The 24,838-nt window shown below is 42.7% G+C and overlaps 1 protein-coding gene across 1 annotated transcript in view; it reads right to left on the reverse strand.

Moving 5' to 3' along the window:
- Positions 1 to 4,638: 4,638 nt before the first annotated feature.
- unc5db (unc-5 netrin receptor Db) overlaps positions 4,639 to 24,838 on the reverse strand; it is a gene marked incomplete at both ends in the record, with an annotated part of 192,231 nt that continues 172,031 nt past the window's right edge. Inside the window, 5 exons of the mRNA XM_079222973.1 lie at positions 4,639 to 4,900; positions 8,065 to 8,243; positions 10,973 to 11,137; positions 15,104 to 15,253; positions 21,066 to 21,293. Coding sequence (XP_079079099.1) covers positions 4,639 to 4,900; positions 8,065 to 8,243; positions 10,973 to 11,137; positions 15,104 to 15,253; positions 21,066 to 21,293 — 984 coding nt within the window. The remainder of the gene's footprint in view (positions 4,901 to 8,064; positions 8,244 to 10,972; positions 11,138 to 15,103; positions 15,254 to 21,065; positions 21,294 to 24,838) is intronic.

Below are 24,838 nucleotides of genomic sequence, written 5' to 3' on the forward strand. Positions count from 1 at the left end.
ACTGGGTGTCATCCTATTTAGGCCACAGACAACATTGCACGACAATATACGGCAATGCTGGGACCCTCAAGGGTCCATGAGACCCTCAGGGGTCCATCTGAGGACCACTGCTTCTCAGTATTAGTGATCAATCATCCGTACTGATGTCCAGATATCAATGTTTGCAGATGACATGGTGACTAATTCAAAACAACAGACTTTACAACTCACAAGAACTATAAAGGAAAAAAAAATACTTCAATACAAATGCAGCTTTGATTATTGATTTTTTTGATTATGACTAATGTTTGTTTACTTCATTAGACGCTGCACGATTCAACGTTTTCACATTGTAATATTGTCATTAAGGTCAGATCTATGTCCTACAGGTGGGTTTATTGTTTTTATATTGATATACGTGCATTTTATACATGCCCAACGACAACAGCTGAAAATGAGCATTGTACTATATTTGGAACAATATCATTATTGTACTGCCCTGTCTTATATAAACCAATACATTAAATGAACATCATCATGTATCTAAAAAAAGTGTTGTCCCAAAACCATGTGACCAGCATCAGAAGATGTTATTTCCCTCTGACTGTACTCTCATTTTTCAAAATATTGTATCCGTAATAGTGCATTGTAAAGGAGTATGTTAATTGACCGTCAACTTTGTTGGATACAAGGTTATGCTTTATATTTCTCTTATGATTCTCATTCAAATATATGTTGAAAGTTAAGGTGAAAATATTTCAAAAGTTGTTCATGTTAAGCTTTGCAATAGTGGCTATAGCCTGTAAAATCTAAGGAATATTTTAACATAAAGCAAGTTTTTTGTGAGAAAGTGCATTACTTTTTATGTGAAATGTACCCCCAAATTATAGAACGATTCTGTCTCAATTTGTGCTCTTCCATACATAATTAAGTATGGCAAAATGCAACCATCTTGCCTACCTATCAGAAGGGGAGGGGCCACCAAACTTGGGAAAAAATGTTGCACGTCACATGAAACAGGGGGCACACACAAGCAAATAAAAGTAAAATCACGTTTATTTTTATTCAGTTTTAATACAATTCAAGTCAAGTAAGCAAACAAGCTGGCAGATATTTTGGCGGGCAACAATCACGGTCAAATGTTGGCGGTACTGCTCCTTCAGATTACAATTTGCCATTAAAAAGAAGAAAAAGAAGAAGCGTCATATTTTGCGAAAGTCCTTCCGGTAAGTGCATGACAGCCACGTTTGATTTGAACCTCAACTACCCTGTCAAAACTCACGCACTACGCAGGTACATCATGTGCACCACATGGAGGTGTGCTAACAGTGTATCCACACTGAGACACTGCATTAGTCTAGCTAGCCCATAGCAGGTAGCATTAGTCTAGCTAGCCTATAGCAGGTAGCATTAGTCTAGCTAGCCTATAGCAGGTAGCATTAGTCTAGCTAGCCTATAACAGGTAGCATTAGTCTAGCTAGCCTATAGCAGGTAGCATTAGTCTAGCTAGCCTATAGCAGGTAGCATTAGTCTAGCTAGCCTATGGAGTCTGGTGTACCGTGGTTTTACCCCATTACTGTGGGCAAAGACGTGTAACTTTATGAATGTAACTTTCCCCCTAACATTAGTGTGATGTTGTGTGACTGAGTGCTATGGTCACAAATGACGCTTATCTCCATGTAGCACACACTCCAGGCAAAGTTGCAGATGTGGGATTCATGTTTGTATTAAATTTAGAAACATCAATCTTTTCCTTCCTGCTGTCTGTCCACTTTTTGTTGTTGATGTGACCATACATGACCTGCCTCTACAGTCTGTCTAATGCTTTACTGGCTAGCATCATCTGTTTGAGAATACATTTACCCTCCTTGTCATTGAGACGACCATATCAAGAAACCAGATACGTATAAACTATAGTAGACTTTGTACAGCCTTCACAGTACAATGGAGGCGCATGTCATTTGATTGGTGGGACTGTTTTTTACATAAGAAAGTCCGTTAACTCCTGTGGACTTTCCAGAGTAACTGGGTCATTGTTTCTGGAACGAGATCTTGCTGTTAATTATTTTCAATATAATTTCTCAACACTGTGAGCGAAGATGGAGGCAGAGATCTCTGAGGCAGATGATTAGCATGGTGAGATGCATCCAGGTGTAAGTGGGAGAATGTGGTCTTGCATAATTTGGGTGGCCTTATTCAGCAAGCATGCGTCTCTCTGGTGTGAAAGAGCTCCACTGTGATTTGAGATCCGAAATGTAAACATCACAGCAGCATGAATGTTGGATGTCGTTTCTGAATGCATTTCTGTATAGAGTTTAAATCCACATGTGAATGACTGTATATGTGTGTTGTGTGAGTGTCACCAAATAGCTGGCGAAAGCTTGACTCGTTCAGTTGAGCACGATAACAAAATCTCAGGGGAACTATTAGCAGAAATGGGATTTAATAATTAGAACTATGGTTTAATGTATTATAACTAAGTATAGTGTTCATGTTAGATTAGAATGAGCTCTTCATCTACATGTGGAGTGGGTTCTCTTCATGGACTGTGCAGTGTTGACCCGTCATGTTTCTATCTCCACCCCGAACGGCCAAACCGACCACTCACTAACCCTAACCCGACCACTCACTACCCCAAACCCGACCACTCACTACCCCAAACCCGACCACTCACTAACCCTAACCCTAACCCGACCACTCACTAACCCTAACCCTAACCCGACCACTCACTAACCCTAACCCGACCACTCACTAACCCTAACCCTAACCCGACCCCTAACCCGACCACTCACTAACCCTAACCCTAACCCGACCACTCACTAACCCTAACCCTAACCCGACCACTCACTAACCCTAACCCGACCACTCACTAACCCTAACCCGACCACTCACTAACCCTAACCCCGACACGCTTGTGAAGCTGTGGTGACGTGAGCCGCTTATTCCTTTGTCACCAAAGTAGCGTTAGGGCGACTGTGGTGGAGCGGGTTGTACTTCAATCACAACATCAGCGGTTCGAGCCCTGGCTCCATATGCCCCAGACACGTAACCCCCAAAGTGCTCCCGATTGCTATGAATGGTTAAGATAGTTCTGATGGGCAGACGTGTAAATGGTGGAATGGCTAGAAGAGCGCTATACAAGTCCATTAGACCTTATTATTTATTAGGGTACGGGCTGAACAGCCATTCAGCAGCTTGGAAAGGAAGGAATGAGCGGAGAGGTATTCCATTGGTTGCTATCCAAATCCTACACACTGTTTTTAAGTTAAACATGTTAATGGTTTTCCTAACTATAAGCGGTTTTGTTTAACTCTGTGGTATCGTCCTTCATGATGATTCAACTGGGAATGTCTACATGCCAGCAAACCTTTCATTTACCATTACCTCATAAGGTTGATGTGGTACATGTGTTTTGCTTTTTAGATTTCAAGCTTCAGAAGCTCAGAAAATTCTTCCCCCTTATCGTTCTCCCACTGTGATGCATCTTTATTGTGATATGTAATCATCAGTGTTCCTTCATCTGTTTCTGGGACAATGTGCAAACTCCAGCCTGTGTGCACATGGCCTCTGTGGCCATGACATGTCAATGTCTGCATGGGTGTTGGGGGTGTTGGGGAGCTGGTGGTAGAGGCAGCCGGGTCTGTCAGGGTCTGCTATGTGGGCGGTGTGACGGGTGTTAATGGGGGCAAGTGTGTGATAAGACGCGGCATGTGCTCCCTGCTGCTGCAGGAAATGATGTTGCACCACTACCTCCCTCTCTGTCGCTTGGAGGAGGAAACTGTAATGAACTGTAATGCCACGGTTAGAAATCTCACTCTGCCACATTACACCACAACCATATTTTTATCCATAGCCTATAACACGTAGTCGGTCAAGATTAGACTGGGGCTCATATTGTATTTGTGTGTGTAAGTGATTGTACAACACTGGCCGTCTATCAGAAGTACTAAACTTCTGATAGACAAGATCTTTTTGAATATTTTTTTAAGAGATGAAAAATGGGAGAATTTCAAGATACTTGGCTTTGAAAGTTCACAATCACAACATTAAAGCAATCTGCAGCTTCCTTTTAAAAATATAATATCGGGACGTCAAAAAAGTAGCTTCTAAGTCCTCATTCATTCGTTGACACAGGGATGTGGAGTAAAAAAAATAAATGAGATCAGGTGCCTCTGAAATGACGCCACAGTTGTATCACCTTACAAGAACTCCTACGCAAACGTGTCCAGCTGCGTGTGGACCAGTGGGGAGAGGATGGGGGCGGCAGGGACAGAAAAGCTTCTCTCATCTCTCCTCACACAAAACACTCTAATGAGCACTAAAGGTCAGGAAATACCCCGCTCACCCTCTGAGCTGGAAAATGAATATACGAGGAGGGGCAGCGTTCACTTAAAAAACAACAAATACATTAAAAATGAATTTAAAATGGAGTGGCAAGGCAGAAAAAGATTTACAGTCCATCCTCAGACAGATTCTTAAAAGAGGGGTAGATCCACTGCTGGTCCCGCCTCACCTCCATCTGCTGAAATTTTTCCGCATGTCGGCTGCTCGCGACCTCTTGACCTTCCGGCGCGCGGCCACAGTGATGACGACAGTCCATCACCGGCTGCGTGCCTTCGCAGATATGTGCCTCGGTTTGTCAGTTTTCTCTCTTTCCTCTCAGCCCGTATATTCCGGAGCAGAGTCCTCTGTCGTCTGATTTGTTCGCGTGCCCTTTGCACACACGCCGCCCGCTTGTATGTGATTGAAGTCGGACTCCGGCTCATCCTGGTCCTTGGGGGAGTTTTTGGAGTGGATCTTGCCAATCTCCTCGAGGGCGCTGGCGAGGGAGTCGAGGTCAGCGGTGTCCTGGTGGCGAGCCTCCCACAGGCTCAGGATGACCGCCGACGGACTCCGCTGCTTTGCAAAATAAGCCAGGTTTCTGTAGAGGAGCACACAGAGCTGGATTAACGGACTGCACAGGAGGAGGTCACGCTTCAGATATGGACCTGGTCCTTGCTGATGCATTTATCTTGTAAAAGACATCAAACTGATTCTGTTAATAATTCAAATTGTTCTTATTTCTTTTGAGAGAGTGTTGTCGAGGATGATTTTGATAGTAGTTCTCAAACTGTGGTCCTTCAAGCATCATTTTATGTTAATATATATTTATTTTGACAACAAAGACTGAAGAAACTATATTCCTTAACGCCCTGTAGGTTTTAGCCAACGTTACTTAAACAGGAGGACATAATGCATCCTTTGGGACTACTTTCAGCCATGGATTAATACTCGTTTGGTGTGGGACAGACTTGGGGAGTAACGGATACGTTAACGGAAAAGGGAGACGTAATTAGGACAGAAGAAAAACATAACTGCATTCTAGCAAGATGACACTTTTACAATACATAAAAACATAGAGTTAGAGCAGCAGTTCAACAAGGTAAAGGTACCGCCTCCAGCGCCTGGGCCAGCAAACAGAAAACAGGACACACATTTGCAAGGATTTAATTAATATGAGTACTGCCAAATTAACATGTGGTAACACCAATGTGTCAAATGATGAGTCCCTGGATGATGACAGCATTTTCACAGCTGGAAGTCACAACTCGCACTGTGTTGTGATTTTTCCCTCTCTTTCTGCTTTACCGACAACATAAAACCTACAGCTTTTTGCATGTTTCTTTGTCATTTTTTATTTTTATTTTGCATTTTTGATATTGAGCTAATCCAAAAGAAACAGAAAGTAATCAAGTTATGTTACTTTGATATTGTGATACTTTGATTAGGTGACTCACTACATTTTGTAAAAGGCAATCAGTAATGGTCTGGAAGGAGAATAAACCAGGCGAAAGCACATGTCAACCAGTATAACAGTGTGTTTTTAAAAACAGATAATATATCAAATGATAAATGATATCTACCTTAGACCTAATAACCTGATTCAGAAGGCTGGCTCTGTAATTGCACAATACCTCACCTCTGTCTTACAAAGAACTCTCAGCTTTATCCTTTACTGTCTGCACCAATGTACTCTAATTTGTTTTGCTACTTTAATTACCTTGCACATAATGAATTTGCATATCATTTTACTTTTCACTCCACCTCATTTCATCTTTGTTTAACTGCATCACATGTGCACACTTTGCTGATGTATAGTATGTTATCCTACATTTATATCATAGACTGCCACCTTGAAGCTTCAGTTCTGCATTGTTTGCTGTTGGCATCAGAGTTTCTGGCCGTCCGCATCAGAAGTGACACGTTGAGGCGTTTACAGGCACCACAATGCTCACAACTACATTTCCTGATGTAAAAACACACTGTGAAAGGGTTCAAGTTCTAAGACGAAAACAAACGGACATCTTCCAGACCGAACAACACTCTGGTACTGACCTGTCAATCACAAGGAAGCCCGCCCTAAAGCATACCCTGTTTTATGGTCTCTAAATGGACCATCATTTACTAAATTAACTGTATTGAAAAATACTTGAAACTAGGGATTGAGACATAAACTCATGTTTACAATGTTTACTGAGGGAATAAATCAAGAGAGAAGTAGAGTCATTTATATAGACTTCTATACAACCAGAGGAGTCGCCCCCTGATGGACATTAGAGAGAATGCAAGTTTCAGACCCTTCCGCAATGGTTTCTCTGTTCAGACCCAGAGGTTGCTGTCTGGTTTATATTTCATACATTAGTAGTACTTTGGTATTTTTATAGTGTATTCTTACATATTCTTTACATTCTGTATTCTATAGATATCTCTAGAGTTTATGTATACTGTGTATGTACTGTTCTTAGGAACCGTCTGGAGACAACCTGCTGCTGTAACACAATATTTCCCCAGATTGGGATGAATAAAGTCCCTCCATCCACCCACACAGCCTCAATGTGTTTACTGTCAGAGATGATGACATCAACTGTGGAAGCTTTGAGTGATTTAAACCACAAATTACAACGACATGCTGTAAATGGGATAATTACAAATTAGCGTTATATTATTTTGTGCAGGATGAAGTGATTAACATTTCAAATATTACTATATAATAAATAAAACATACTACAATTATATATACTGTATTTGCAAGTATAGCTAATTAGAGAATACACAGAATAAAGACATAGCCTAATTCTAAACATCAGTCCTTAATCGATAATAAAGAAAATCCAAATGTGTCCTTGGGTTCCCTTCACTTGACTATTACACAATCCACTTATTATATATGTCAGTAACTAAAGAAGTATTTAACACAAATTGTCTTGGTGTAGTAATCACAACCATCTGGTTCTACATGTAGACAAAACAAAAGGTATGGCCTTTGAAGACTATAACAAATGATGGGTAATTACTGGCAAACACAGTCGTGTTGGGATTTAATTATCAGGTGCTGCCACAAATAAAGAAGGGGATGGTGCAACGTCTCCATGTGTCATGTGGCTCTGGATCCAGTTGGGGGCAGTGTTTCACTGCCGCTCCTTGACGCTAGCAAGAGGAAAAACAACAAGCAACATGAAAGGCTGCAGCCATTGGTCACACAGGGCTCAGTTCAAAGCCGCCCAACTTGGAGAGGAAAGCTTATCTGGATAATTTGGAATCCCGAAGGACTCTTAGATACCAGTATTTCATGAATCATGCACTTAACAGAAGATTATAGCTGCCACTGGATCAGACCAAGCAAACAACTGGATTGAGTAAATATTAGATTCTCATCATTATTGCATATTCTAATTTGATCAAAAAGGACAAACAAGTGATGAACAATGTATGTTGGACAGACCTTGACAGAAATGGTAAAGATGCGGTCGATAAAGCACATTATACCTTTGAAGGATATCGTGTTATGAGGCCCAGCAGCACAACCACAATGCACATACTGTACGCATCCAACCAAATACACACTCACTGTGTGCGGTAGAATTAATTACCGGTCGTGAACGTGGAGTACAAAAGGTAGCTCGATGTAAAGCCACAATCATGAGGTTAAACAGCGCTCGCAGCAAATTGTCATACTCGTCGGCGCGTGTTGGCGGCGGGGTCATTACGGAGAAAAGCCATCCAGACATCATGCCATCTCAGAGAGGATGCACATCACACGCTCACCGGTCTAAGTGCAGCTTCTGGGCTAAGAGTTGCCAGTCCTTGCCCTTGGCGTTGGCAGTGTCGAAGGTGGCACAGATCCTCTGGCGGATGGACGAGGGGATTTTGAAGGCCTTGGGCCCCGTCTGGGACGTGATGGTGCAGTCTGTCTGCATAAAAAATGGAACGGACTCTTTTTCAGTCTGGAAGAAACAGAACAGAACAGAAACAGGCTCAAATTAGACCGGGGTCAGATGGGAGTTTAGTGCTGGTTGTAACCAGCGTGGAGAGTCATATGCATTGGGTTCACTGGGTCAGGCCAACTGAGACAGGTAACAAAGAAGATTATCTTTTGATAATCAAACACCTCGTGGACTTACAATGTGGCTTTATATGTTTGGAGTTGGTTCTAAATAATAGAACATTGAAACCACTTTCAATTAAACCAGATTGCTCCATCAGACAAAAACAAATGTGTTATCACTTTGTTAGAAAAATGAAAATAAAGTTATATCCGTGCAAAAAATAACTAATATTTAGTTACAACTAAATAGCTTATTGTGGAAAACAACAAGCTATTTTTTTGCAAAACAGAATGAGTGCAGATGTGTGAGCATAACGTTGTATCATTAATAGTGGCTGCAGTGAGCTGCTTTCGGAGATCTCATAAAGATCGGCTTTTGGCGAAATGACAAGAATCGGCGAGTCGTACATGCGCATGTGACCCATTAACGGCGTACGGTAAAATCAGCATTTCCTCTTGCGCCCCACCTGTAATACACCCCAGTTTGATAAATACTGACTTAAAGGAAACATAGTGTTCATTTATTTTAATGATGACCACAAAGTGAGCAGGCTTTGTCACTTGAGTGTGTTTTTCGGGCTTTTGGAAGAATATTTCCAGAGCCTCAGAAACGTCATTGATTGACCTACACATACCTTAACTGTTGGGCTTTAAACATGAGAGCTCATAGCTTAAAATAGTGATAGCTTAAAGCAGCAAATCCCATTGTGAAAAGCACGCGACATATTTTTCGCCGCTCTCTCTGTCCACTGTCTCTCCTGTGTGCATCGCATCGGGGCGGAAAGAGTTGTAGACGCGACCCAGAAATTACAAGCTGTCGTGTACGATCAATAACATACGGCCGTTTAGTTTGTTTACTAGCAGAACAAGGTGCAGACCTGTTCTATAGGAAACTACTAGGCCAGCCACTATATTGCAGCTCAGACGCTCAACAATGGAAAATTATTTGCGGCAGCTAAATAATATTTTTTTGGACCAATTAAGTGAAATTGGAAATTTTCTCACGGCACACCTGACGATCTGTCACGGCACAGTGGTTGACAATCACTGCCTTAAGGCACCATATTTAAGATAAAGCTGGGTGGAGTAGTGGTATTCCTGAATTGTCCCTTTGGTCACCTTTCAAGCCTCCAGGTGATGATGTGTTTGTGCTCAGGACCGAGGGTGGAGTATTACTTTACTTTTTCACATTGCCTCATGCGGTTATGCTGGCAGTGGATTTTCCATTTGGCCCTTCAACGTTCCATCATTGACTCTCGAGTGCCCTCTTCCTGTTATGTCACACAGTCCATCAGATATGCCACCGCACATCCAACTGCACCACCAGCAGGCTGCAGCACACACGCTGGATGGCTCAAGCATATACGTCACCTACTGGTGTTCCTTTTAATTCTTATTTTACTGGCAGACGAAGAAACCCTGGCCACAGTTGAACAGCTGGCTGGAGATGGAACCCAAAAAGGAAACACGAGAAGCCAGCTGGGGATTTCTTCATCGTGTGCCAGCAAAATAAAACATCCTCTTTGTCAAGGCTGAGCGACCGAACCCTCTGCACATCACAACACAACGCAAAAAAACATCTTACACTTGACTGCAATGTCGAAGTAAAACGTGTGTTGGGAAAGCATCAGGTCTCTGTGCACTGTAACATCTCTTAATGACAGCCGGATCACAACGAACCAACTCCTACTGTTTACATAATAGTAACCATCCTTAATCAGTGTGACAATTTGCATTTTCATTCACCAGTTTTCTGGAAATCCGGCTACAAAGTGTGCTGTGACGGAAACCGAATGGCTCAGGTTGGTGTGGAGCGCCTCTGACACCGCCGTGTTGGTGCTCTGCATGAAGATGGTATTGATCCAAATTGGCGACCCACAATGTAAAACACAGTGTTGACCCTCCCATAAACGGTCACGTGTGTTTACTGTGTGTGTGTGTGTGTGTGTGTGTGTGTGTGTGTGTGTTTGTGTGTGTGTGGTGAGGATTTGTATTCTACTCACAGCTCCTATAAACGCTTTTATTTCTTCCTCCTATCCGTCAAACCCAAACTAATCATGAGGGTCGGATTTAAAAAAAAAAACGTAAAAAGTAATTACAAATATTATTTCACCTGCCTCTGACTGCAGCATCCGTGCGTTTTTGGCAGGCTTGAGGTGTGACAAGCAGGTTTGCGACTGCTTGGGAAAAAAGCAGTTGGGCCAAATCAATGTGTAACACTCTCTTAACAACGGCTGTCAAGGTGCTCTTGAGTGAGGATTTCTACCTCCTAGCTGCTCTAGTGGAGCTGCTCTAGTGGAGCTGCTCTAGTGGAGCTGCTCTAGTGGAGCTGCTCAGCGGCTGACGGGAGACCGTTGGCTCCCAGGTGTTAATGTGTGTGAATGCGATGCGGGCTGTGTGCCTGGAGCAATAAAGGTAAAATAAATATGTGCGGTGAAATAAACGGGGTGAACAGCTGCGTCTCTGTTGTCCGTGTTTAGCATACATCTGTGAAGAAAGAGGGAGCAAGCAAGAGCGTCCTCCTTGCTCTATTAATACACAATGCAAGCTCAGGCGAGCTGGCCCCTGCTTGTCAGTGGACACACTCCAGGAAGGTTATATAAAGGTTGAGCGGCTCCAGAGCCTCACCTCGGCCACGGCCGTGTAGACCTGCAGAATCTGCTCGTGGCCTTTGACCTGGCGCACGCTGATTTTGCAGGAGAGCTGGGCGGTGGCAGGGCTGTATCTCTCCAGAGAGAAGGCACAGTGCAGGGGCTGCTGGTTGCTGCACCACACTTGAGGGAAGGAGAACTCCTGAGAGGGAAAAAAGAGGCGACATCGGAAACTGTGTTGCAGAGATACTGATATGAGCATGCTAACCAGCTAGCTACGGGCCTTCCCGTCTTGTAATTCCACTTGCACTTTTGATAGTTTTGTTTTATTGACTTTAATCCAAAGTGGCAAAAATCTTCTCTAATTCTCTATCCATAATTTCTCTAATCCATTATCCGTAACCTATTCCTATTCAGGTTCGCAGGGCGACAGCTGGCGTTGGACGAAGGCGGGTACACCCTGAACAGGCTAGACTATCGCATGACCGACACATAGAGGCAAACATACACGCTCACGTTCACTCCTGTGCTAGACACTTCACCACTGGGCCGCCTGCTAGTGAGCAGGTTTGCTATCCTTTTTCTTTACAACCGACGACTGTACATGTAGATCGCATGGACCCAGTGGTAGAGGGGAAATGTTGCCTTCCTACTTACAGGGCTCTCAAGTGTCACGCATTGAGCGTGACTGTCACGCATTTCGGTCTTAAGTCACGCCCTCCCGCCACACATCGTATTTCTCACGCTGAAAAAAACCTCTAGGCTATTTAATGTGCCGCAGCGCACAAACATGAACTGGTCACGCTGCCCTCACCATGGAGGAATCAAGCACGTCTCCCCCGAATCCCCTGGAGTTCTGCCGCGAGGTGCCACTCATCAGCCAATCAAAAAAAAGAAATGGGCTACACGAATAGCCAATCAGAAAAACGTATGTGTTGTATCTGGGTGAAATGTAATCCAGCAACCAATGAAAATAAAGCTAATAATATGGGGGGGGGGAGGCTGTTCTGTGGGCATACGGCATGGGCGGAGGTGCGCCCGAGGGGGGTCGGGGGGGGATGGGGGAGAGGAGGAGGAGGAGTATATGTCACTCTTACCTGTCTTAAAAACTTGAGAGCCCTGTACTTATTTGACGCATGCGGCCAGGAATGAACCATTGCACCATCTACGTATGCTGTAAATGAGACCACACAGGCACATGCACGGCCACACACATACACACGACACGGCAAGATAAAAGTTGGCTTTAAAGGCATTAAATAAATGGTAAAAATAAGTATTGTTGATGACATGGAAGAAGAAATCCACTCACAAATTCAGATTCCCTTGTAGAGTAACTCTGACAGCAGAAGCAACTTTCCGGCTAGTGTAAGCGATAAATAGTATGTGGTAATACAGGCAACAGGGAAAAAGACAGCCTTTGATCTATAATTAATTTCCAGAGAACGGGCACATCTGTGGTGGAACGTCCTTGACCTCTGCACGACTCCGACTCGGCCATATCAAAACTGACCTGTAAACGATTCTTAGTGAAGGCGGCGGCATTAAAAGCAGCGGCCGGTGTGCCTAGTGATGACTTAACCCCTTGTGGCTCTGCTCTCGGCTGCCCAGAGCAGCAGCAGATAATGGAGTCTGGGAGCGGCGGCGGCGGAAGAAGTGGAGGAGGAGGATGAGGGGAATGAGGGGGATGAGGGGTGATGGACGTGGAAAGCTCTGATGCTCTTTAGCACTAAAAGCTGACTTGATGTATGGGCGCGGCGCTCGGCTATTATTCTACACCTGCTACACCAAAGCAGGTCCGCGGCGCCTGCCTGCCATCCCAAGTCCCTCATAAATAAGGCCGCGGAGAGGGTGGGTGCCTTTGAAACCGAGCTTCCACCCTGCATCCATGTCTTTAAGCAACAACCGCGTTACAGTGGGGGACACAGCTCAGCTGCTCTGCGAACGGCAACAACAAGGTACAAAACAGCATTCACCGACCGCCGCGGTGCATTCAATGACTTCAATCTAATACTGTTTGCATCTTAATGCTCCTGCAAGCAAAACAAACACAAAGCCATTACTCTCAAGTCACGTCCGTCTGTCTGATCCTCAGGAGGGACATGTGGGTGACGGCAGGAAAGAGCAGCTTTACAGCGCAAAACAAGGTGCACACAAACACAAATATGAAGCAAATCAACAGCAGATGAATGTCATGACGCGAAGAGAATCATTTTCATCAAGCCAAATTTGACATTATCGCCTAACACTGTATGAAGGTTGTTTTATGAACCCAGCGGGCTGCAGCTGTATCACTTAGCTTCACATTAGATTAGCTTAGTTTAGAACGACTTCAGCTCAACCAAGTCAAAACAAGCTAAACCATCAGTACGCCCAGCTCATGTTTTAAAGATCTTGATCTGGCGAGCATGTTTATTGTATCGGAAGCAAGAAATATGCAACTTCATTTTTTAATACAATGTCGTTATTTCATTTTAAACACAGCTGTTTGCAGTATGCATGGTGATGAGGTAATATATCTATGTGTGAATGTGTAGGATTAATAACTGCAATATGATGAAGTTGACCGTGCTTACACTCTAGGAACTGGAAGCACAAAGCCTGGTCATGAATAGGTGGACTCACTTCCATAGGCTAGCCGCTCAGCTTCATACAAACATTATCACATTATTGCTCAACAAATGCAGCAACGCATTAGCTATAGCTTTGTTTTAGCAACTAACATAAAGTTAGTTTATTCATTGATGTAAAACCACGTCTCACAATTTATTTAGATCAATGAAACTATTATATATTGCACACAAGTCAGAGCTACCATGGAGCCCACACTGTCACTAACTGTACTCTATGCATTAATATTATCACATGTGCAGGTCATTTCGGGAAGAAGCAGACCAAAAAGGCTTCAATATATGTTTGAAGGATATATCCATGATGTCAAAGTGATTCAGCAGTGAAAACAGGTTTCAAAGATAAAGATAGCAGCTAACGCCTACAGATCACAGAGTGGGTGTGAACCAGCACATCATCTGGTGATCGAGACAGAAGACAATGCCAATGTCTTCATTCACTGTTACGATCATTAAAAAGAAAACGGAGCATGTGTCTACACCTACAGTTGTTTGTATAGCATAGTGCTAAAGCTTGTTAATCATGCGCTAACACACTCTGCTAATGTTAGCTCCACAGGTTTTTATGTAAAAACGTTATGTCTTAGAAATGCATATCTCCTTCCAACCTCTCTCGGTAACGAGTATCACTATTCCACAACGTTTCACCATGAATAGCGTGACTGTGGGAGTCTATGGAGCAGAGCCGGATAGTTTCAGACCCTGGGAGCTAGCTGATGCTACGCTATGATTGGTCAGTGTGCCTTCTAGGGACGGGACTTAGAGCCGGGTGAATTTAGGATCTGTTTTGATTCCTTTCAATCTCTTCTCTCCTTCTGTTGGCTTGTTTGTGTGTGCCTGTGCTCCATCACTTTCCACTTTAGCTTTTTGTGTTCTTCCGTTAATTCTTTTCTTTTTCTTCGTGCTTATCCTACCCAGGCGGCAACCTCCAGTTCTGAAAAGTGAAGCCTTCTTAAATACAGCTTTAAACTAGCTAACATACTTCTGCCTGTGAAAATGTCCACATCGGCTCTTGGAGTCAGCATGCTGGACATTGTCATGTGACGTCGAGGGGAATCGGACCCACTGACGGGCTTCAAGAATATAACTAAATAGAAATAGCCAATCTCTGCGCTCAGGTCTGGTTTGCATATGTAGGTCATACATCGTTATTACATTGCAACTGTTTCCAGTTAAAAACTTATTGCAGTGACTTTAAATATTACATAAAATTAAATACGTCCATTTAACTGAAAATTGTGTTGAAAAAGTAAAGAAGTAAGTGCCAATTTGTGCTCAAAAAAGAGCTATTATACTGCCTGTTTATGCTGAAAAGGGTGAACGTTGAAGCTCAAATTAGTATAATTTGGTTCTTCCTGAGTGCCTTATTAGAGAGTGGTACCAGATCAGTATTACAGTAAATTACATCCCACAACACAGAGGGAGCATCTCTAACTAACAAGCCCAAACACACCCCTTTCTTGTAAATTAGCACGTTAGTATCATATCTATGTTGGTATTTAATATCTGGTTGCAGTTGTTGCTGCTGCCATGGTTACCTGACATGTGGTAAAGGGTTTGATGCTCCACAGGAACTGGGGAACATCTTGGATGGACACCTGGAGGCTGAAGGTGTTCGCTCGGAAAGGCAACATCTTTGGCTCCTCGAGGAGCTGACCCCCTCTGCTCTTCTCTGCGGCCACCACTCCCTGGAGGGGAAGGAAAGGAAAGAAGGGAGCGAATGGAAGGAAAGGGGTCGCAAAGAGAAAGAGAAAGATAGTACAGAGAGAAGCAGAAAAAAGAAAAACCGAGATGAATGCGAGAGCATTTGTACTACCTTTGCATATCAGCACAAACACCTGTTGCAAATCCTTTCCTCTGTCACATCCACTAATTGACTTATCACAAATATTAACACAGAAAACCAGTCGCCAAGCAGCGGCGTCGAGCCTCCGCCGAGCAAATCACACGACTCACGTTCACATTAGCATCACATTTGTGGCCTCAACGTGACAGACCGAAGCTGGGGTTTATTGCTGGGGAAATGCAGGTGTCGGGGGAGGGGAGAAGGGGGGAGGGGAGGGGCAAACGTCCATCTCCCAAATTGAATTTGCGATGATGAAAGAGCACTTTGATTGCCGCTTGCAGGTATTCATCTGTCATCATTGTTCAGTGTCCCGGTGGGATGGTTCTGCGTCTGGCCCGTCTATCCTCAGCCATCTCAATCACAAAGGGAAGAGATGGGGAACAGAGCTGTGACTAATGCCAGGCCGCGCTGATTGATTCTGAATGAGTGTCCGTGCGTGCAACAGCTTGGTTATGCATGCGTGTGTGTGCGTGTGTGTGTGTGTGGTGAGAGTGTGCATACACTTTTATCACGCTTGTGTTTGCAGAACAGTCTGCCGAAGGCGTTTTGCATATTGTTATCACTGTAGGTGTGAAAACAATCAACTGTTGTCAAAGTGCAGATGGAACACGTTGAAAAACCAACGGCAGGAAGGGGAACCTGAAAAAGGGCGTTCTTCTCTGTCTTTGTCGTTGCAAACGGTTCTGACACCGAGCGGCGGGACAGCGCTGGATGCCGGCGGGTTCACCGGGTATCACGTTGGACCGGAGCCAGCTTGGACTCTCGTTTGAACTCGTTTTGTCAGGATGCCATGATTGAAGTTTTGTGGAGATTGTGATCGTAGCTGATTGGCTGTGTGGCGCATCACACCAGCCATTGATGTTCAACAGCTATGGGAATGTTGCAATGTCAGTCACGAATGAGAATCCAGTTGTTGGAGTTATTTTTGGAGTCTCAGGCTCCAAATGTAAAAGTGATGTTCATGTTCTGCAGAGGCGATCGCCACTTCAGCAACTTTCTTGACAGCTATGGGACTTTTAAGAGCCCTTTAGTGACTTTAGTGAAAACATTAAGCAGACCTCCTTTTTCTTTATTGAAGCTAGTCGCCAATATTTCTAAAATACTCCCGTGGCTTAGCCTCTCAGGACTGACTATTCATTGAGTGGGCGAGGAATGAGCTGTAGGCCAATCCCCATCGTTGGTTTGGGAGACTCCTCCTCCTTCGTCTTTGTTGTAAATTATTTAACATGGCTCATTTATGTTTTCACAAAATTCAAAGAATCTAGGATAAATGGTAAATGGACTGTACTTGTATATCACGTTCCTAGTCTTCCGACCACTCAAAGTGCTTTAACACTACTTTAGTTCCACAGTCTTCGTAAAAAGGTTTTGGTAACAGTTACATGATGACATAAAACATATAGACACTGAACTGAGACATAATCTGGAAGGTATCCTCATGCACCGCTGCTTCTGATATTCTATGAAGTTACTCCTCGTTCTACTTACATTGTCCTGGGAAAGCCAGCCACATGCGTCAATTTAGGCTTATTACATGCAAACAATCTTTAAAAAGTAAACAGGAAACAACTTAGTCGGGTTTAGGCAACACAACCACTTATCTCTAGGAAACGATCATAAAATAATAAGTTAGTGTATACAACAAACGAAGATCGTGAAATACTTAGTTAGGTCCAGGCAACAAAACTACGTTGTAAGGTTGAGGAAAAGATTGCCGTTTGAGTTCAAAGACGGTAAAGTGTCGTTACTGGAGTACGCAAGTTACGTGAAAAATAAATCATCGTTGACTTTTCGTTTTACACGTGGAACAAACCTTTTGTGGTCTTTATAATTCCCTGTCCATGATTACATGGATAACACACAACAGTGATCATGACATATTTAATCCCGAATACGGTTTATCTTTTGAGGAATGCATCTGCACTTCATTGGTCGAAGCTGGCAAAATAAACATTCCATTGATATTTTTCTCTCTGCCATATTTTCTCTCTACTTTTCCACATGGAAAATTACAATCAGAGGCTGTAATGTAATCAGCACAATCTCTTTTCTTCATCGGACTTTGAGAAGAGGCGTATGCTGCTTTCAGTAGCTGCAATCCATTCAGTGAATTTGCGTGTGGTATTTTTAGAAATTACCTTCACTTTAATGGTGTTTTGATGACTACGGTCATTTTAAGTATATTTATAATTAAGAGCTGTTAAAAAGCAGTTTAAAGTGAAAGTATACCACTGCAGTAATGGCAGCATGTTTACTTCCACCCACAACCCAGTGCAGTCAGTACATTTAATGGCAACGACTGGTTGAGCCACAAGGGCGTCATCGTATTCAGAGCCATCTGTCACGCCCAACTGACGAAAAACACACTCGGGAGAAATTACAACTAATGGCCAAAACATACATGTGAGCCTACTGTATCATCCAGGAGGCTCCAGTGTGTCTATGTTGATGAATATTTAAAATAGCATCAAAGAAAACTTTAAAATGTGAATTTACAGCAGAGAAAATTGTTTCAGAAGCTCCTGTGTCCTGGCCGAGGTGGACTGGACTTTCTAGTCGTTTATATTCATATGTTCACATGTAGCATATAGCTATATTTTCGAACTGTGAGCTTCCAGACAAAGCCGTATGTCTTTTTTCCACATATTGCTTAGCAGGAAGCTAACTTATGTGCCATGTTTTAAAGAAGCAATGATGTTGCAACCATGCATACATGTTTCCTTCTGGATTACAGTCGGCTGTATGACACATGGCATGTTATGTTCTCCGGCTAGGTGAACATTGCAATGTCAAGAATGAGATATCCAACAATTAGAATAGTGGGAACACAAAATGTGAAGACCATTGGGTTCATCATTTTTGTTACATTACGCTTTTTTCCAAAGCAACTTACATTCTCTCTATACACCGTAGATACAGCAACGGGGAGCAATTCGGGGTCAAGAGTCTTGCTCAAGGACACATCGACGTGGACGAGCAGAGCCGGGGCTCGAACCACCGATGATCTGACTGAAAGACGGCCATGCTAACCACTGAGTCTCAGTCTTCTTTGTTGTTGTTGTTGTTGTTGTTGTTGTTGTGCTCCTTGTTGTTGATGAAGATATAATTCAGGCCTTAACAATGATCCTGTGCCGAGGCTAAAAGCTAAAGGTTAAGGTGAGCTGTTCCTCCTGGAGCCTTTGAGGTGGAAGATACCGTAAGTCAGCAGAATACTAATATGGTGCTATTTCCAGGTAGGAAGCTTTTACCCATTAAGTCTCCAGAACTGAATGTTGTGACCTTGGACATTGACATGCTGGTGGAGAGGGATTATTTAACAAGACTTTTCCTGGATTTCTTGTTACAGAGGACACACAAAATAATCACATTGAATCAAAAGGTGTTGTTTTTTTTTAAATCCTTACTTTGCCTGATTGTTTTTCTGCTCATTTCAAAATTAGATGAATAATTGATTGAATTATCCAGAACATTTGACTTGTCTTTTAGAAGAGGCCGCAGCAATGTGCAATATCCAGTGGCGGGCCGTGGATTTTCTACCTGGGTCTGCACTGGATCAGCTGTTCGCTCTGCGAAAATGATTATAATACATGCAGTGTATTTGTGAAAAACAATTACATTATAAAATAGCTATAAGTTTATGATTCTGCAGCCTGACGGCCCACCGCTGGCAATATCAGAGAAAAGATCAGAAAGCTACCGATCGTAACCCTTCCTTGGTCTCAGCAGAAGGAAAAGTCTCCCTCACACAAATGTTTGTTTTGCTTCCTGTTGATCCAGAACCCGGGCTGCGAACACACAGCAGAGAAGCGGCACTAACAGACAGGAGCCCAAGGGACCCGCAAAAGTCTGGCATCTGCTCGGCAGGCTGGAAATTCATAAACCAAATCCAGAATGCATTTTAAAGCCAGCTGCCGCTGACGGCTGCGACATGACAGGGAGGCGGTCGGGAAGCCAGAGTCAGTCACGAGGCTCGTCGTGCTCGGCTCGGCTCTTCTGTTAGTCTCTCCGGGGAGGACGGGAGGCTCGGTGTTCACTTATGAGATCTCAATGCTTACCCTACAGGTCGATGGAGAATGATCAAGTCAAAAAAACTAAAACATTAACGTTAACATGTGAACAGCAGTGATTACAGTACAGCCTTTGTCTCAGTCTATTAAACCTCTGGGAGAGAGACCCCCATCAGCTCTAGTGGCTCACAGTGGTAATGCATCTGCATCACTCACACGGTGTAGCCGGTAGAGAACATGAGGTCTCCTGCCTCAGACAGACACGCACACTAGATGTTCACTTTGAATCTAGGCCATGACCTACAATGTGTTCTTCTGCTGCAGTCGAAAGGCCGAAATTGAAAATGTGCATTTTGTATCTCTCAAATACACAAAACAATATAGTACAATAGTGGCATTAAATCCCTCATTGGTCTACAGTAGATCAAGATCAAATTGCTTACTTTATGACCTGTTCACAAAAACATATTTTCTCACTTATCTCCTGGGATATCAAGGCATGCTTCATGCAAGATGGCCGGCTTTGTGGAAGAATCGTATGAATTATGAGTTTATCAACACAGTCTCACAGTCTCAGTCTATTTTTTGCCCACGACTTTGTTTTCGGGGCTACATTACGTTAAAAACTAAACTCAACATTTCGTTAGGTTAAGGAAAAACTTCATGGTTGGCCTTAAAATAACTGTGTACAGTTATGTTTATGTTTCAACAAAACCGTTATGTTTCGGCAACAAAACCACATAATTAGGTTTAGGAAAACTGTCACCAACAGTTTGGAGAAACTGCCATGATGCTTGGTTGGTTTATAACCTAAAAGTTTGTCTCAAGGAACTACCTTATGCTGCGTTCACACCAAACGGGTTGCGGATATTCACGCCAGTTTACTCGCTCAACAATAAAGCTGCGTTCACAACAAACGCGTTGCGAATGTTACTCGTGCCTGAAAGGGGGCGTGGCTTATCTTCGTAAAAACAGTTACCGTTTCCTCCATCCACCATGGAAATAACCACTGGTTCTGCTTTATACTTGTTGTGTAAACTCCACATACTTGGGAATCATCAAACTCCATGGTGTCTGGGTTCATAATATTATAATATATAATAATAATATATATAGTCCCACAACGGCAGGACGAGTGATGAGGGGAGGAGCTTCTCAACTGTGATTGGCTGACACAACTCAGTGCCAAATCTTTCGCCAGAGTTGGAAAATTTCCATCATTCCTTTTTATTTTATTTTTTAGATTAAATAATAAACACACACACACACACACACACACACACGGACACACACACCATACTTCTATACCCTGAATATCTGATGTTTTGCTGGCTTGTATCTCACTGTTTTGTCGTCCTCTTGTATGTATTGTCTTTTTATTTTTACAATAAAAAAAAAGTTTAAAAAAATGCGTCATTCCACGTAAAATCTGCTTTTTCGCAACCTTTTACGTCTGTGCATTGACTTTGCATGTAATTTACCCGCGCGTCAGATTCGCAACGCGTTTGGTGTGAACGCAGCATTAGTCATTAATACTGGCCACATTGTCTTCATGAATAAATGAGACTGTGGAAAACCCTTTGAGACCAAAGTGCTGCTGGAGGATATCCCCCCGTGACGTTGAACCCCCAGCAGCGCCTTGCCCACCTGAAAGGCGTGCGGCGTGTCGTCCACACAGTACACCCGCAGGCTGTAGCTCATGGAGCCGGCCTCCATGCTCCCGAACACGGCCAGCTTCAGCCTCTTGACGGCAGCCTGCGTCAGCGGCTCGCCCACCAGGGCGTAGGAGCCCGGCTGCTCCAGAAGCAGGTGGCAGCTCGTGGAGTCCAACAGGCAGTAACAGGAAGTGCACTCCTCCTCCACCGACATCACTTCCTGCAATGAAGCACAGAGACGGGTCCCCATGAAGACGCAGTAGATATCTTCCACATGTTCCTCCCAGCTAGAACATTTCAGTCAGTATCCTTCTGCGTAACTGCTGAGAACAAAATGGCACAAAAAGAGATTATAATTTAAAATGTAAACACTTGCCACAAACTAGCCCTCTAGAGGGTCTTATGGGTTTTATCATTAACTGACTATTAAAAAAGCAAACACACACATGTATTAACATTTCGGGTTTCAGACCTTAATCAGGTAAAATCAGAGGAGATCATTTGGTTCTTTGATACTATTCAACACAAGATGTACGTGGACCACTGCAATGATGTCATCATAACTGGTGTTAGGAGTTAATGCAAGACAAAAAGGTACATTAAAAGCCTTTTTGCATTTAAAGATTAGAAAAGCATACTGAGTTTATTTCATACACATCTGTGGGCAAACAGTATATAAAGATGTGAAATGTCAATATTGTGATTTCGTATAAATCTTCACACATCATTTATGCTCCAACTACTTATTAGTATATATATATATACATATATGTATATATATGTATATATATACATATATGTATATATACATATATATATGTATGTATATATATATGTATATATATATATACATATATATTTGACTATGCCACTTTTTAAGTATGCACAAAGGCTTATCATGCACATGCTAACATTTGTAATATATATTTCCCAATTTACAATTTTCAGTTCTACTTCTGTTTCTATAAAAGCACACAGCATTTATTTTATTTGGTAAAAGACTTCAGTGATATTCATGCCCAGAGCTATATAGATATGACTAGAAATATGATCAAATGAAAGTGTGGATACAGTAGAATGTGTTGTGGATGGAGTTCTGGTACACTGCTGTTGAATCATGATGCAGGTAACATGACCCTGCTTTAAATCACAAAGCAAAACCCCACACAGGTTGTGAGCAGTCTCCTGAGAATGAGAAAAGAACATTTCCTCCATGAGTGATGGCTTAGCACAGAATACAAAATGCTCATTATGAACAATACAGACTGTTGTATTTAGGAGACAACAGCAGCTGTAAAGCACTACAGTGTTTCCAACTGGAATGAAGGACTCTGCAAAGGTCTTTCCTCCTTTCCTTTCCTTTCCTTTCCTCCATCAGACACTGAGGAGAAGACATTATAACAAAGCCAGACATAAAGGGGAGTTCTATTCTACCAAGTAATGACAAGCCAAAGGAAATACTACTAGATTTTCAATGAATTAGTTTTCAACAAATCATGTGTAAAGGCCTACTCTCTGCCGAGCTCCTTCTCGTGATGATATCTATAACAATGTGTCACCAATTTCAGTGGAAATGCAAAGATTCACTTCAAGGAAAATACACTTACTGCAAATTACAGGTGATATACGGTATGACTAATATGTATTTCTTTAAAGCAATACTTCATCCACAAAATCACAATGTGTGCATCACTTAATGACTACGTGTTACCCTGAGAGCCTTGAAGAAAACTGTGTTTGCCTTGCAAGCTTCCCCCTTGAGCGAAGAATACAAATAAATACAAATAAAAACCTGATGAATTGAAGCAAAACATCTGTTAAAAACCCCCAAACAACAAGTTTTAAGTCTCATCCATCAAGTTGTATGCTCACTACCTTCACTGAAACCCAGATATTTAAAACCCACTCGCCCTGACCTGTGTAAGCGTGACCGTTTATACAGAAGTGTTTGAACTAGTTTAAATCCTTAATAGGGTTTCAGTGGAGATGCCTGTGTTTGGGAAGTAGTGAGCATGACTGGGAAAATGAGACTTTGATTATAATGCGCAAAGTGTGTGAGAGTTTGTAAACAGATGTTTTAATAAAGTTTTACTCCTGTTAAACCCGGCCCCCCATTTACTTCAATTCATGTCTTGGAGAGCTCAAGGCACACGGGCTGAGTAAGTGATGTCAGACACATTCTGACCAGTGGGTTTCATGACTTTTCCATGACTTTAAACCAAATTTCCATGACCAAACATTTAGTGAAATCTGGGTGTAAACAGTAAAAAGTGAGTAAATGTAGTATTTAAACTAACAATGAGAATACAAAGCATACAGTAAACCTTAAATGACACAAATGAATGAGACAATAGTTTGATTAAAAGAATAAACATGTATATAGATGCCTGTATGTATGCCTGCTTGTCTTTTAAAAGCATATTCATGATTTCAAACTCGGCATAAATGAACGTCATGAACACATGAATATAACACATTTACATGACTTTGCCAAAACATTGGGATTTTATTTTTTTCAAGGACTTTTCCAGTCCTGGAAATAACCATTTTAAAAACTCCATAACTTTTCCAGGTTTTCCATGAGCGTAAGAACCCTGTGTTTAGTAATCCTCACTAAACCTACATGGAAGCCAACAGGTGATCTTTACCTGCAGAAGGATAATTCAGGCAAAGTGCACCAAATTCACCTTCAAATCGTGACCCGGACCCCCTCACCACTTTGCCACGCAGCATGTTGCAAGCCTCATCCTTGCAGGCAGATAAAACAAACTACATGTGATTATGCCATTTAATGAGGAGCCGTGACACCAAACGGCACGCTAAAGCACAGCCGGAGGAGCCGGATTTATTCCCTCGCAAATAATCACAAGTTAACTGGCCGTATGGCCATCACGTCCCGCAAGACTGCTTCAGAACGCCGGCGTAACACAGCTTCACTTCTCTATTATCTATGGACTTACCTCATTATCCGTGTGTTTTGCAGAGTTTTGCACACACTGTAATGCTCAATGAGATGCAACGGGAAGTGAGAAATGTTACCACACGTTGTTCAGGTGTCTGGATTCCTTCTGTGAACACTTTATGTTCATGCATTTTATACTCATGCTTTCAGCATTCTCTTAAGCGCGGCTTAACTCACAGCAATATGGCACTGAATAACAATGCAGTGCTGAGGCGTCTTCTGTGGATCGTGGGTATTCTAACAACAGCTGGAATAAGGGTATTTTATTGGAACTGCACATTTGCAGGTATTATGCATCGTCAAAACTCTCTCTCCCTCTCTCTCTCTGGATTAGCCCTCAATAGTAAGTCATTATTTCTAACCAAGAAGCTCTGAGGAGCTCTGCCCTCTTTTAATATTAGAGTGAAATCTCAAAGCGACATGAATCTTGTATTCACTCACATCCCCCCCCGGTCTCCTTCCTCATTCACACCACTTGCACATCTTGAGAAATTGCCCTCTTACACAGAAAAATAAAAATGTTAATTTTGTCACACAATGGCAAACCTGGAATACTTATAAATGAGAAGGTTAGGTAAACATGAGGTTGAGCTCATAGGCGGGGAGAGAACATACACAAACTAACAGAGCGGAGACGCCTTGGTCAGCGAACAAGCTGTGGATCAGAAGCTCTTCCAAACAACATCAATCTCTGAGCGGAGGACCTGGGCCCTGTTTCTCGTACCTGGCTAAATAAAGTCAAGCAAATGTCCTAATCTCCATCTTAAATTAGCGAGATGATTGACATCAGGCTGTCTGGGTTT

This window comes from Taurulus bubalis, assembly GCF_910589615.1.
Source record: "Taurulus bubalis genome assembly, chromosome: 8".
Classification (NCBI taxonomy): Eukaryota; Metazoa; Chordata; class Actinopteri; order Perciformes; family Cottidae; genus Taurulus; species Taurulus bubalis.